At 45.0% G+C, this 15932-nt stretch overlaps 1 protein-coding gene across 2 annotated transcripts in view; it reads left to right on the top strand.

The window, feature by feature from the left end:
* LOC126195128 (serine/threonine-protein kinase Sgk2-like) overlaps positions 1 to 15932 on the top strand; it is a 119541-nt gene that overhangs the window by 72411 nt on the left and 31198 nt on the right. For both annotated transcript variants that reach the window (XM_049933624.1, XM_049933623.1), the window contains exon 7: positions 3210 to 3476. In XM_049933624.1, coding sequence (XP_049789581.1) covers positions 3210 to 3476 — 267 coding nt within the window. The remainder of the gene's footprint in view (positions 1 to 3209; positions 3477 to 15932) is intronic.

Genomic DNA, 15932 nt, shown 5'->3' with positions numbered 1-15932 from the left:
TTGCTAAATCTGAGCTAGGAAATGAATTAATTCTGTACCATATCCAGTGTAACATGTACCTGGAATTCCACCAGAACTTGATGCCATATATGCATTGAGTAATCCTAATTATTTTTAGTACTGGGGCTGCTAATACTGATATCACTCAGTTGTGAGTCTGTAACGAGGCCAAACATTGGTACAGTAGTATCCTATGTTGTGAATATTTTGGAAAAGCGGAGCTCAAAACTTATGCTTCACCTCCTTTCTTCAGTTTCAATACCAGAAAAATTAATGAGAGACAAAATGGAAGATTTAGATCCCTTTGTTGACTTTATGTATGACCAGAACTTCTTAGGATTCTGTTATAAACCTTTCATCAGGACCTGAGTGTTACAGTTATTGTTGACATTATGCATGACCCTTTTCACAGTTACATGAGTTGCTATTAAAATTTGTATCTGTGTGATCTCATTGCTAGTGGTCGCCATCGTCGTTGTTGTCACTTCTGTATTCACAACATTTGCTGAATGAGACCATTATGTCACAGTGAGCCTATGCCATCTTTTATTACTTTACGTATAACATAATTATCCAAACTGCAATTTGTAATGTCCTTCAACTTAAACCACAATTTTTCTGCATTGGACAGAGCTAAATGAAATATTCTCAGGTCATCCATTAATTAACTTGACAATGACACAAATCAGTTTTTTCTAACACACATACTCGTGTAACATTGTGTGCACACTCACTGCAATACCTGCTTCCTTTATCTTATGGTTCCAGCTCTTACCTAACACTCACATTGTGACAAAAATGACAGTGTCAGTTGCAATAGGGGCAGTTTTAATGCCTTCAACCATATACTTGAGATTATGAAATTTGACAGCTGTCATGACCTTGTGCATGGTTTTGTTGAAAAAGCAAATTATGGCAAATAATCCGCAGTCAGGAGATTGTAATAAAGAAAATCTGCAGCTTTTTGATCTGCGTGGAAAGTGTGTCCAAAATGAAGCTACAGTCACTTATAAATAAATATGATACTGAAGAGTCCTGGGTGATGGGCAAATGATGGGAGGAGTAAATGTAACCACTGGATATATAGGTGTTCAGTGGTAAACAGATACGTAAACAAGTATCTAATCTTTTGGATAATGTCTTTTCATGGAGCAGACTAATGCCCAGTGCTACCAATACACAGCCCAATTAGATCCAAGAAAATTGAGGATTGGAGAGAATAAGTTGAGGGCTTAAATTGAGGAGCTACATAAGAGAAAGAGAGAAACAGTTAACATTTGCACAGCCTGTCGTTTAAATCTGTTAAAATTGCTGTGTTGTATGTATATATTTTAATACCTAGCTGGAGTTTCACAAAGGGATGAATAATTTTGTTCTGCAGCATGATCACTAGACCTAAGAGTTTTAAGTACAAAAAGAATGTACAAGAGACAAGTAAAGAATACTAAAAGAGTAGGTGCTACTCTGAAAAAGAAGCAACAAAATCAAAAGTTGGGAGTATTTATTTAATGTTTTCTTTGCACACGTCATTTACAACCATTCAGATAGGAAAAAAAAAAAAAAAAAAAAAAAAAATTAAGGTGTAGGTCCTAAAAATCCCGTGTCTTATCAATAAGTTTTCATTGTTTCATAATTGGATTTAGTGCTGATATGTACACTCCTGGAAATTGAAATAAGAACACCGTGAATTCATTGTCCCAGGAAGGGGAAACTTTATTGACACATTCCTGGGGTCAGATACATCACATGATCACACTGACAGAACCACAGGCACATAGACACAGGCAACAGAGCATTCACAATGTCGGCACTAGTACAGTGTATATCCACCTTTCGCAGCAATGCAGGCTGCTATTCTCCCATGGAGACGATCGTAGAGATGCTGGATGTAGTCCTGTGGAACGGCTTGCCATGCCATTTCCACCTGGTGCCTCAGTTGGACCAGCGTTCGTGCTGGACGTGCAGACCGCGTGAGACGACGCTTCATCCAGTCCCAAACATGCTCAATGGGGGACAGATCCGGAGATCTTGCTGGCCAGGGTAGTTGACTTACACCTTCTAGAGCACGTTGGGTGGCACGGGATACATGCGGACGTGCATTGTCCTGTTGGAACAGCAAGTTCCCTTGCCGGTCTAGGAACGGTAGAACGATGGGTTCGATGACGGTTTGGATGTACCGTGCACTATTCAGTGTCCCCTCGACGATCACCAGTGGTGTACGGCCAGTGTAGGAGATCGCTCCCCACACCATGATGCCGGGTGTTGGCCCTGTGTGCCTCGGTCGTATGCAGTCCTGATTGTGGCGCTCACCTGCACGGCGCCAAACACGCATACGACCATCATTGGCACCAAGGCAGAAGCGACTCTCATCGCTGAAGACGACACGTCTCCATTCGTCCCTCCATTCACGCCTGTCGCGACACCACTGGAGGCGGGCTGCACGATGTTGGGGCGTGAGCGGAAGACGGCCTAACGGTGTGCGGGACCGTAGCCCAGCTTCATGGAGACGGTTGCGAATGGTCCTCGCCGATACCCCAGGAGCAACAGTGTCCCTAATTTGCTGGGAAGTGGCGGTGCGGTCCCCTACGGCACTGCGTAGGATCCTACGGTCTTGGCGTGCATCCGTGCGTCGCTGCGGTCCGGTCCCAGGTCGACGGGCACGTGCACCTTCCGCCGACCACTGGCGACAACATCGATGTACTGTGGAGACCTCACGCCCCACGTGTTGAGCAATTCGGCGGTACGTCCACCCGGCCTCCCGCATGCCCACTATACGCCCTCGCTCAAAGTCCGTCAACTGCACATACGGTTCACGTCCACGCTGTCGCGGCATGCTACCAGTGTTAAAGACTGCGATGGAGCTCCGTATGCCACGGCAAACTGGCTGACACTGACGGCGGCGGTGCACAAATGCTGCGCAGCTAGCGCCATTCGACGGCCAACACCGCAGTTCCTGGTGTGTCCGCTGTGCCGTGCGTGTGATCATTGCTTGTACAGCCCTCTCGCAGTGTCCGGAGCAAGTATGGTGGGTCTGACACACCGGTGTCAATGTGTTCTTTTTTCCATTTCCAGGAGTGTATATAGTAGTATCTTCCAATATATGCTCTTATTTGCCCAACACCTTCATTGCCAATCAATTAGTAAATCTGTCGGATTTAAAGATTGAATAATTTCATGAAATTACTGTGTGACACTTCTTTTTGTTTCAGCTGTTTTTCCACCTACAGCGTGAACGTGTGTTCACCGAACCAAGAGCGCGCTTTTATTCAGCTGAGATAGCAGCTGCTCTTGGCTACCTCCACTCACGTGGCATTGTGTATCGTGACCTTAAGCCAGAGAACTTGTTACTGGATGCTGAGGGCCATGTTGTACTTACAGATTTTGGGTTGTCTAAAGAAGGGTTACTGCCTACTGAAACTACCAACACTTTTTGTGGAACACCAGAATATCTTGCACCAGAGGTTCTACGGAAAGAGGTAATTTACTCACAAATCAGCCTTCATTTTGTGAAGTCAACTGCTGATACATAATGATGTTAATTGTTTGCAGGAACTGCTTAACAACAAAAGATGTTTTAAATGATAAGATTTATGTAATATTGGTCGGAATGCAGTTTATACTTAATCGTGCAACTGAATGCAAAAGCAGTTTTTACACTTCTGCGTAATAATTGACCTATTTAGTTTCTCGGCTTTGATAAAATTAAAAACAGAAAGAAGAAAGAACACATAGAGGGAAGAACAGTGTCGAGAATTAGATAGAATTCTGGGGATAGAAGTTGTATGTGAATGGTGACCATTATAAATATTTTACAAAAGGTAAAATCAGCTTTAATGTGTTTCCAATTAGTACAGAAGATAAGAACTTCATTGTCAGAAATGTATGGCAGAAACATGGCCAGAACATGAAAAGGAATGTGATTCTTGAGTTTCTCCCGGCGTATTTGATAATCAAAATATCCACGGGTGTACTGCCGGTCTACAGTGTCCAACGGGCACAATATTTCGGCAATCATACATGTCGCCATCATCAGGTGAACTCACGGACTGAGCTCCTGTGAACGTGCCGGCACGGAGATCCGTACACTATGGCTGCTCAAGGGGAACTGGGTTGGGTCACGGCGGCGGCCGATTTAAATACCCGCGGCGCGCTTACTCAGCCGTCCGCGCCCCGCGCCACGGTTGCGCGGTGGAACAGATTGCGACGGCATCTGAGACGACATCGGTGTGATGGCTCTGTCCGCCGTGGTCGTCACAACTATACATTTGCTCGATTTACTCTTGATTAACCCAATCGCTGGTTCCCAAGCCTTGCTAAGATTATAGCCACAGTCACAGTTTATGAGGTCGTCATTGGTGCGAATTTCGATGGCCTCTCTAACAACGCTGTCCCAGTATCTCAACGTCTGTACCAGAATCCTCGTGCGTTCATACTCCATAGCGTGATTTTCCGACAAACAATGTTCAGCGACCGCCGACTTGCTCAGATACATCAGTCGAGTGTGCCTCTGGTGTTCACGGCATCGATCCTCGATCCTCGACGGTATGCATCGTCTGACCAATATACGACTTGCCACATTGACACGGAATCTGGTACACGCCGGCCTTCCTCAAACCGAGGTCATCTTTGGCGCTCCCCACGAGAGTCACTAGAATTGATTAGTCAGAAGTTTGGCGAGAAGACCACTGAACTTTTTAGGCATGTCTTGACTTCCACGTATTTTCTTTTTAATGGCGAATACTACGAACAAACGGAGGGAGTCGCCATGGGTAGCCCATTCTCACCAGTGGTAGCAAATTTGTACATGGAGAACTTCGAGGAGGAAGCCCTGTCGTCATCTGAATGGAAACCTACTTGCTTTTTCCGTTAAGTGGACAACACGTTCGTCATCTGGCCACATGGTATGGATAAACTCCTTGACTTCCTTACACAACTAAACTCCATACTCCCCAACATCAAATTCACTATGGAGACTGAAACGGAGGGTAAACTACCTTTCCTTGACGTCTTGGTCAACAGAAGGCCTGACGGCACCCTAGGCCATGGGGTGTATAGGAAGACAACGCACACTGATCGGTATTTGCACGCAGACAGCTGCCACCACCCTTCACAGAGGAATGGGGTGCTTAAACCTCTAGTACATAGGGCGCGCACTATCTCTGACGCAGAGAGTCTACCCCAGGAATTGGAACATCTGAGAACTGTATTTCGAAAAAATGGGTACTCAGAGTGGCAGATTCAACGTGCTCTCCGCCCACCCACTACAGCACAACCTGTGGAGATGGATGAAATCACGAGGGAGGAGGTAGGCACTGCGTTTATCCCATATACAGGCGCACTCTTGGGGAAAATCGCCCGCATTTTGAAGAAACACCGGTTCGGAACTGTGTTTTGTCCTCCGAATAAAACTCATGCACTGGTGGGGAGCGCCAAAGATGACCTCGGTTTGAGGAAGGCCGGCGTGTACCAGATTCCATGTCAATGTGGCAAGTCGTATATTGGTCAGACGATGCGTACCGTCGAGGATCGATGCCGTGAACACCAGAGGCACACTCGACTGATGTATCCAAGCAGGTCGGCGGTCGCTGAACATTGTTTGTCGGAAAATCACGCTATGGAGTATGAACGCACGAGGATTCTGGTACAGACGTCGAGATACTGGGACAGCGTTGTTAGAGAGGCCATCGAAATTCACACCAATGACGACCTCATAAACCGTGACTGTGGCTATAATCTTAGCAAGGCTTGGGAACCAGAGATTGGGTTAATCAAGAGTAAATCGAGCAAATGTATAGTTGTGATGACCACGGTGGACAGAGCCATCACACCGACGTCATCTCAGACGCCGTCGCTATCTGTTCCACCGCGCGACCGTGGCGCGGGGCGTGGACGGCGGAGGGAGCGCGCCGCGGGCGGAGGGTATTTAGGAGGGTATTTAAATCGGCCGCCGCCGCGATCCAACCCAGTTCCCCCTGAGCAGCCATAGTGTACGGATCTCCGTGCCGGCACGTTCACAGGAGCTCAGTCCGTGAGTTCACCTGATGATGGCGACATGTATGATCGCCGAAATATTGTGCCCGTTGGACACTGTAGACCGGCAGTATACCCGTGGATATTTTGATTATGAAAAGGAATGTTGATACACATAGCATTCAGAAAATTGACAGCAAAAAACAGTAATGAAAGGTTGTGAAAGTCATTGAGTCTTTCCTATATAGTCAGATAAGAGTGGAAAAGTGTACTCTTAAAACTTGTGGAACTATTCATAAACGCTTGACAGGAAATTATTATATTGTAGAGATTAAAATGAATCATACATAAGTTCTATTCTCAAAGATATAGAAACCAAATACAAGGAGCAATTTCCAAGCAAGGATAGTGTGCCTGGATCGCCAATGAAGAAGAAAACTAAATGAAAGTGGAATATCCATTGGTTTCATAGGTCTTGAAAAGTACCAAACGCCGAATTATTTGAAGTTTTACCTGAATGTGAACCAGTTATTACTGGTTTTTCCATTTTATCCTCACTCCACTTAGAGTATTTTATACTAGACTTATTTCACTTTTATTTATAAAGTATTTTTTGTGGTCGTTGGTGATTTTTGCTTCTTCTGTTCATATTCTGTAAACCATTGCTTCTTTCAACATTGTTAATGAAGGCTGAAGTCAAAATACATAGCAAACAGTTATAAACATAAATACCGCTGATTGTGGAACACTTGAGACTACAGTTCTAGTTCTCTCGTGAAGTTTTACAAAGTGAGGTTGTAATGGTACTTGAATTACGTAACCATTACGGCACCTCACCTCAACCTCTCGATACCAGCAATATTCTACTGTGTTTCTATAAAATAGTTAACATATTTCTATGACAACATTCAGATTTGATTTCATTAATGTAGAGGTACTTCGATACATCGATATGTATATATTGCAATGATATTATTCTTATGTGTATTCTTTCTTTTGTCACTATCATCTTTGACGTACTTGTAACTCTGTTTTTTGGGCGCGTAAGCGGTTATTAGAGAGTCAAGCTTTGGTCGTCATGTTAAAAAGACGGAAATTGTAGTCAGTTTATGAAATGTGAACTTTAACAGTGAGGAAGATATTTTCAAGTATGTTTTATATTGTGAAGTGATGTTTTGAAACGAGTTAAATAATATTGCAACAAAAGTAATAAAAAAGAAGTGTAACTTAAATTCGGGAGTGCTGATTACTTTTTTACATCACCATCGTCCTAACTTGCAAAAGTTTAATCTTCAAGAATGGTTTATGAAACACATCTATAAAACTTTTGAATATCGCAGAACAACACCTAGACCTCTTTGCATCCGAGCTTGGAATCATCACTACCTAGATTTTCGATGATTGAGCCATGAGTTCACAACGAGACCAGCGTGGGAAACACGAAAATATGAGTGCCTAGTTTATCCATTATTTCAAGAAATGACTTTATTAACTGTGCTCTGATGACACCTGCCACATAATATAACTTTGTTGTTGCCCGAAAATGCAATATTTAGCAGTGTGAGCGACACTACAATCATATAAGGTGAAGTGGAAATAACATCAATGCAGTGTAAAAAGTGTGATTCCAAGAAAGACAAACTTGCCTAGAGTAAATGTGAAATAAAGTTTCTTCCATTTTCTGCCTTGGCTAACAACGAAGAGGAAAGCTTTTGGTTGCAGAATATGTAGACATGAAGTAAAAAACACCAATGATGACAGGAAATGCATTGTAAATAAAATCAAAGCACGTTTGGTGTAAAATACTCTTTAATTGCTGTAAGATTAAGATTTTCTTTAAATTTGGGTCATCAGTCTTCAGACTGGTTTGATGTGGCCCGCCATGTATTCCTCTCCTGTGCTAACTTCAGAGTAGCACTTGCACCTTCGTCCTCAATTATTTGCTGGATGTATTCCAGTCTCTGTCTTACTCTACAGTTTTTGCCCTCTACAGCTCCCTCTACTACCATGGAAGTCATTCTGTCGTATCGTAACAGATGTCCTATCAGAATGTGATTTTCACTCTGCAGCGGAGCGTGCGCTGATACGAAACTTCCTGGCAGATTAAAACTGTGTGCCGGACCGAGACTCGAACTCGGGACCTTTGTCCTATCATTTTCCACATATTCCTTTCCTCTCCCAATTCTGCGCAGAACCTCCTCATTCCTTACCTTATCAGTCCACCTAATTTTCAACATTTATATGTAGCACCACATCTCAAATGATTAGATTCTCTTCTGTTCCGGTTTTCCCACAGTCCGTGTTACACTATCATACAATGCTGCACTCCAGGCGTACATTCTCAAAAATTTCCTCCTCAAATCAAGGCCTATAAGTATCTTGCTGTTATCATTTCTGCTGCTTCTCATTACTTTTATCTTTCTTTGATTAGCTCTCAGTCCATATTCTGTACTCATTAGACTGTTCATTCTATTCCTCACATCATGTAATTCTTCTTCACTATCACACGATTAGCAATGTCATCAGCAAATCTAATCATTGACATCCTTTCACCTTGAGTTTTAATTTCACTCCTGAACCTTTCTTTATAGCTTCTTTGATGTACAGATTCAACAGTAGAGACGAAAGGCTACATACCTAGCTTACATCTTTTTTAATCTGAGCACTTCGTTCTTGGTTATACACTCTTCTTATTCCCTCTTGGCTCTCATACATATTGTTTATTAACCATCTGTACCTATAGCTTACCCCTATTTTTCTCAGAATTTCAGACATCTTGCACTATTTTACATTGTTGAACACTTTTCCCAGGTCGACAATTCCTATGAATGTATCTTGATTTTTCTTTAGTCTTGCTTCCATTATCAACCGCAATATCAGAATTGCATCTCATGTGCGTTTACCTTTCCTAAAGCCAAACTGATCGTCATCTAGAAATCCTCAATTTTCTTATCCATTCTTCTGTATATTATTCTTATCAGCAACTTGGATTGAAATGTAAAAACCAATACTGGGTTATGACAGCTGCTGCAGAAGACAGGAATGCAAACAGTCATATAATAAGTCATATACTTATTGCAGCAGTGTTCAATCCAGTACAATTTGTAAAATATGGAAAAGTGAGAAGATGAGTATGAAAACATGCAAAAGTTATCTCTACACCTTCTTACTTGCAAGTGATCAAAATGTGGTTACCTCTTATTAAAATTTATAATTTATATTATATGAGAAATTGGTGGAAAAATATACCAAATGCAGTTAAAAAAATAAATGTTTGGAAAATGGAATGTTTGCTGAAGCTCTGAAATTGGAAAATAGTTCTGCTAAAGAATGTAAGCAATAAACATTATTAGGAAACAATATCTAAAGCTGCAGTGTGTGAAAGAAATTTATAAAATAAAAAATTAACACAAAATGAGAAATGCAGCAAAATTCTCAATGTTTTACTCTGTCTTTGTACAACAAACATTAATACAAAACTCAATACATACTTAATGATTGTAAAGTTGTGTGTGATTGAAATAGCTTGTCCATTTGAAGTTCAGCTTGGAAGATGGGATATGCCATCAGTGCAACGGTAATATCAGTGACAAACCATTTTTCCCACCCTCACTACCAGTAGTTCAGTGGAAATAGTTTCACATTTTGGCCATTTTGCCAGTGAGCAGTCACTTTTGTCATGTAATAGCATCATGTGCTCGTGTGTGTGTGTGTGTGTGTGTGTGTGTGTGTGTGTGTGTGTGTGTGAGAGAGAGAGAGAGAGAGAGAGAGAGAGAGAGAGAGAGAGAGATAAACAATAACTGAAATATTAGAACACAGGCTGAAGTATTGAAAGCATGACAAAGTATACGTACTAGAATCAGTGGTGTGAAACTAGTTCATGAGAATGCCTACATTTCTACCTTGTACCACAACCTGGTACTTACAGTGAACTTTAGTGAGAAAAGTTTAGTGCAAAATTTTTGTCTATTTGTGAATCAATGCAACAAATGAATAAAGGTTTTTCAGAAATAACTACAAGCTGTCTTCTTTTATGATGATTCAGTTTTTATTTTACCTGACCAATTTCAAATCGCCTGGCGACTCATCATCAGATGGTACAACAGTATTTAATAATTGATTGTAGCATTTTGGGGTCACTGTGTGCTAATAACTCAACAAAACTGTCACCACAATGCTTCAGTCGGATAGTAACAACTGTTGCATCATCTGATGAGTCAGTATGCAGCTTGAAACTGGTTGTGGCAAAATGAAAATTGAACCATTGTGAAAGCAGACTGGTTACAATTATTTTGAAAAAGTTTTGAAGTTTAGTAGTTGAATAACACACACAGCATTGCACTTACCAATAGAGACAACTGCAGTGTACAAGTTGTCTTTCATAATGCCATGAAATGTGAAATATTCTCCCCAAAATGGTCCTTAATATCCTAGCATATTATGTCATTCCTGCTGTGATAATCTGCATTCCACGGGGGTCATATCCTTATGAAAGACCTATCCATATATCCACACAGCACATCCTGTTACTAATATATGATCTTACCCCATCAGAGGGAGAGGAACTGTGGAAGCAATAATGTAATACATCAGTTCTGCTACTATTGTGGTATGTTGTTTTATATGATCATAAGCACTAGCCAGCTAGTACAAAGTCAGACTAAATTAAACATGCTGGCTCGTCAGAACAGTTAATGTTCCAAAGATTGTAATGTGTGTGCTCGATGTGACCTATTGACGCCACGCAGCCCCCACCCCTTAAACGCCCCCCCCCCCCTGCCCCACAGTACAGAGTACAGCCTATGAGCCCTGGGGGGGGGGGGGGGGGTCATATGGGTGTCAGCATTGGCGGCAGGCACACAACCGGAAGCTCCATCTCCGTTGGGTTGGCGTGTGAAGGTGCGGCGGGTGGCCGCTGGTCCAACTCATAATCCGAAAACCAGTGGGGGGGAGATGATGCGTCGGCCAACTCGGGAGTAGTGATATGGGAGAGGAGGCAGCATGTGAGCATGCCTTCCCTGAATGCATATTGAGCCGTCCGAAGAAATGAAAGCTCGAACACATGATGGGTCGCACTCTTCTGGGAGGGACAAGCTGTGCACTAACTTAACGCTGACGTCCTCGGTGAGGGTCGGGTCTGTGCTGTCGGTGAGCAGTACAAGCACACGATTACCTAACACCATTCTCGACACATCGTCGACGTGGTCAGGTGGTACGTTGCAGCACAAAACGAAGGACGGGGCGTCTGCGTCTATACTACCAGAATTGTCTTCAAAACCTGTGAGTGGGGATGATGATGACATGTCTGGGGAACACGCGAACTGCTGTGGTGAATCGTTGAACAGAGAAAACTCAACCGTAGGTTGAACAGACTCATTAGCGGTTTCATCAAAAGAACATGTGCCCGGGCAGTCTGACTAGGACGGCAAAGGGGTGTCGGAATCTACGAAGGCAGGCTTGAGCCTGTGTAGAGAAAGGGTTTGCTGACGATCTTTTATAATAATGTCGAACGTCGTCTCGTCCCTCTGGAGTACTTCGAAGGGGCCGAGGTAAGGGGGTTGTAGGGGTTGTCTGACAGAGTCGTCCCTGAGCATGACGTGTGAGCAAGAGCTGAGTGCGGGTGGCATGTAAGTGTCGGGTGGGGAATGGCTGACAGGCGGGTGTAGCCAGATGTTTCTAAAGTATGCATGCATCCTTCCGATAAAGTATGTGAAGGAGGGGGAATCCCCGGGATCTTGGGGGAGAATTAGTTCCCCAGGTAAAACTGGGTTTCCGCCGAAAACAAATTCGGAAATCGTCCCATGTAAATCTGGTTTAAATGTAGAATGTAGGCCCAGCAACACCCAAGGAAGTGCCTCGGATCGGAGACAGTCGTGGCACCTGAGTGCAGTTTTAAGGGTGTGGTGCCATTGTTCCACCAACCCGTTGCTTTGCGGGTGGTAGGCTGTCGTATGGATCTTTTTAATACCGGTAAGATTACAGAGAATTGTAAAAAGTGCAGATTCGATCTGTTGACCCTGGTCGGTTGTGATGGTGGATGGACAGCTGAACCAAGTGATCCAAGAAGAAACGAATCCTTTGGCCGCAGACATTCATACGTATATTACGATCCATATCAAGTATCCAATATTGGTGACCCTGGAGAAAAAGTTCTACGTCTTCCGCAACTTCCGCACCGGTCATATCAACAGGTTTCACGTACAACACCATGGCTACATTACCGAACATTCTTTACGAAGATGTGGAGGCCCAGCCCTTACAACCAGGACAACTCAACCTTCTGCCATCGATTATTTCGCAGCTAACGGACAATGATCTATGATCTTCTACGAGGATAACCTCTACTTTAGAAACTCCACAATGACCGAGTGTTACGCAGTTACCTCAATCAATGGACTCAGGCTTCGTTTCGCTGGATTACGCATAACAACAAGTGAAAAGTCAAGTGGACGATCGATCACTCATGCAAAGTTCAAAGGGACCGAAATTCACACAAGTGCTTTGATCCTCTACGCGCCCCGACGTCGGTTTCAGTAGTGCAATGTGCAATGCCGCCATTTGTGCAAAATGCACACACAGTCAACTATCACCAAGCTACGCGAGCCTCGCCTTCATCACAAATCAGTAACAGATGATTTTATGCATCCAGTTCGCCAGAACAAACCACCGGATCGGTGGCCCAGTTTCATGACCACGAGTGCACCCAGCATATCCTCTTCACCCAGCAACATTGTACTACAACAGTGTGACCGCCAACAGGTTTCACCAATATTTTATGGTCCTACCACGAAGGGTGCCTGGCCAGTGTGTGTGTGTGTGTGTGTGTGTGTGTGTGTGTGTGGAAAGCTCTCATTGTTGCCACTTAAGCTCCAGGCTGACACCACACTCCCCCCACTCCCCCCTCCCCCCCCCACCTCCAACCATCGCTCATTCTGCAGTACCATCCGCGTCTGCTGCGCCGGCCTTCCGCATCATTTTCGAGTTGCACGATGTCAGAGCTATTCCTGCAGTTTACGGGCTCTCATTACGTGCCACTTGCCCGTCCGCTTCCACGGTACCGACCGTGTCTGCCGCGTCGTGTTTTCGGGTGTCTTCAGAGACATTACAACCAGCCGTTGTTCCGAAGTATGTGCTAGTAACACTTCTACTCCAGTGATGCCGGATCCCAGATTGAACACTTGTGCAGAGGGGCCACAGGCCTCCCAAGACACGCCGAAGCCACCTTCGTCTCCACCTCCAGGCAACCTACCCGAGCTACCTCCCCTATACAAGGACAATCCAGTTTCACAGTTTGCACTGGTGGAACACCTCTTCAAGCTGCATCACTTGACTGATGACAACTCCAAGTTTCTATGTTTGGTCACACATCTTCACGACCACTCGGATTTAATTTGTGATCTCCTACTTTCACCTCCACCACCACCTAAGTAAGAGTTCCCCAAGAAAATGGTATTGGACTGACTTGCCTGCTCGCCACAGGAATTGATAATCAAGATTCTGTACGAGGAGCACCTGGGGTACCGCATTCCATCACAATTTTGGCACCGCCTCAGGTTACTCGTGAGTGAACACACGATGCCAGACGTCACCCTGTGGGCGGTATGGTCTGCCAAGTTACCTACCGACCTACAGATTCACCTACTGCTGCACTATTTAGAGTCTTATTGGTTCTCGCCTACGCATCGCAGATCAGCTGTATGCGCTCCTGCGCCAGAAACACCCAGCTCCTCCTCCATCGCTGTGTGTGACACTACACCTCCTGTTTACTGGCTGTCTGCAGGCAGGGGCAGGGCCCGTTCCGCTTCCACGCCTTCTACGCCACCAGGCAGTACTCGTTCGCTCACTCCTCTTTCCGAGCACTCAAGACTCGCCCACGTTCCATACTTCCCAGTTTACGTTCCAGAACAGGTCAACGACGACAAGCCTCCCCCGCTGTCACAGTCACAGTCAGTCACCGCCACCGCCACATCCGGCTCATCCGTACTGTTGGTACCACAAGATTTTTTTTGGCTGAGCCCAAGAAGTGCAGGTTAACTTGCCAACACCCAAACGCTGACTGCAGGACCTAAATGATGCAGAGTCCTGCGGGGAACTTCACAGGTGTCCCCTGACATTGCACTCCGTCCACTCGTCCCCTCGGCCGAGCGATCGTTTATGTGTGACAGACATTTCACCGCAGTTTGTCTACCTAATTGACACTGGTGCTGACGTGTCTATCATTCCTCGATCATTGGCTCCTACCGACTCCTCCCTGCGAAGTCTCTCCTATGAGCTGTCAACACATCAATGTTACAAACTGTCAGTTCTGTGAAATTGATGGTGCACCTATCCCCTTCTCTGGATATCCCGTGGATCTTCTACATCACCGAAATCGACGAACCAATTCTCGGTTTGGATTTTTTGTCCCATTGCAAGCTCTCCCCGAACGTAGTCCAGCATCCATATAGCACTCGGATAGCGTGCTCCGGCACCCATTCTCTTCGTTTCGTTTCCACCGCAATATGGGATTTAGTTCGCGAATGTTCTGCCCTCACGGGGAAGATTGTGACCTGCGTCACTAACCTACTTTCAGAATACGACTCAGCGGTGCACCTCCGCTGGGGGAATGACGAGCAGAAACGATGCATTGCTCACACTTAACAATGAGCTTGCTGCGGCCCGCATCTCGCTGTTGAAACTGCAATCCGCAGTTCCTTCACCGGATTGAACTTCATTGCCGAGCATCAGTTCGAACACTCATCAGGTTAGTTCAAAAACATTCATTGCGTGTGACAATTCGCGTTCAGTGACCTCTGCACCACCTAAGCGCCCACTACGCGCAGTGCCTCATGTTTCAAACAGTGTCTCTAATAACAGTCGCTCGCACAGCACGACCAAGCCCACTACACAGGCAGTGGCCCCACTTGTTGATAAACATTCCCCCTCTCCTGCGCACCAGTCAAGCAACTCGGCAGCCATCGCTGTCCCTCGTGCGACGCCAGGGTCTCTCTCGCCCACGCCAGTTGCACAAGGCTTAGTTAACAACAGACACTCTCTGCGTGCCCCTCTCTGCTCTGTGCTGCGCGCACAGGTGACCTCTACGAACAAGTGCACGCCGCAATCGCGTAATAGGCATGTGACTTACGTGCTGCCTTTTCCCACACACGCTAACAGCTACGCCTCATCGCGTCCCACTTGTCCCAAAACTCCACATCAGAACGTTACTCAGCCTCGTGTGCAGTTCTCAGTCTCTTTTGTCACTGACGGAAAGACACACAAGTTAATTACCACTGCCGGCCTGCCTATTAGACACAATGTTAGACGCCTCAACACCATTAAGTGGCGCGCAGTCCAGCAGCAAATTAATGAACTTCTGGAGGCAGGCACCCTACAGCTATCGGACAGCAATTGGTCTTCACCAATTCACCTCGGCACCAAACACGACGGTTCTTTTCGAATGTGTGGTGATTAGACGTTTAAAGGCTTGCACTGTCATGGAAAATTACCCCGTGCCAAACATAAACGATTTCACTCATATGTTATCGGGCACCACAATCTTCAGTGCGATTGACTGTAAACGTGCTTATCACCAGATTCCCGTAGTGCCGGAAGACATTCCAAAGACTGCGACCATCACACCACTCGGTTTGTTCCAGTACAACTTCATCCCATTCAGTTTAAAGAGTACGCCACAAACGTGGCAACATTTCATTGACTCAATCTTACAACGATTCAAGTTCTGCTTCGCATACCTGGATGACATCCTCATTTTCAGCAAATTGACTGAAGACCACGAAGATTATTTATCCCAGTTCCTCCAGACGTTGGCATCCAACAGTGTCGAAGTCAACAAAGAAAAATTCCAATTGCGTCAGTCTTCTGTGACATTTGTGGGTTACACTGTCTCTGCACACAGAATACAGCTTCCCAAATCCCGTGTGCGGGCTATCACATCGGAGTCACCAATATGGGATACTGGATAC

Source organism: Schistocerca nitens, chromosome 7 (assembly GCF_023898315.1).
Source record: "Schistocerca nitens isolate TAMUIC-IGC-003100 chromosome 7, iqSchNite1.1, whole genome shotgun sequence".
In the NCBI taxonomy this organism is placed as follows: Eukaryota; Metazoa; Arthropoda; class Insecta; order Orthoptera; family Acrididae; genus Schistocerca; species Schistocerca nitens.
The sequence above is the reverse complement of the archived record's forward strand: the minus strand, read 5'-3'. Positions and strand labels throughout refer to the sequence as shown.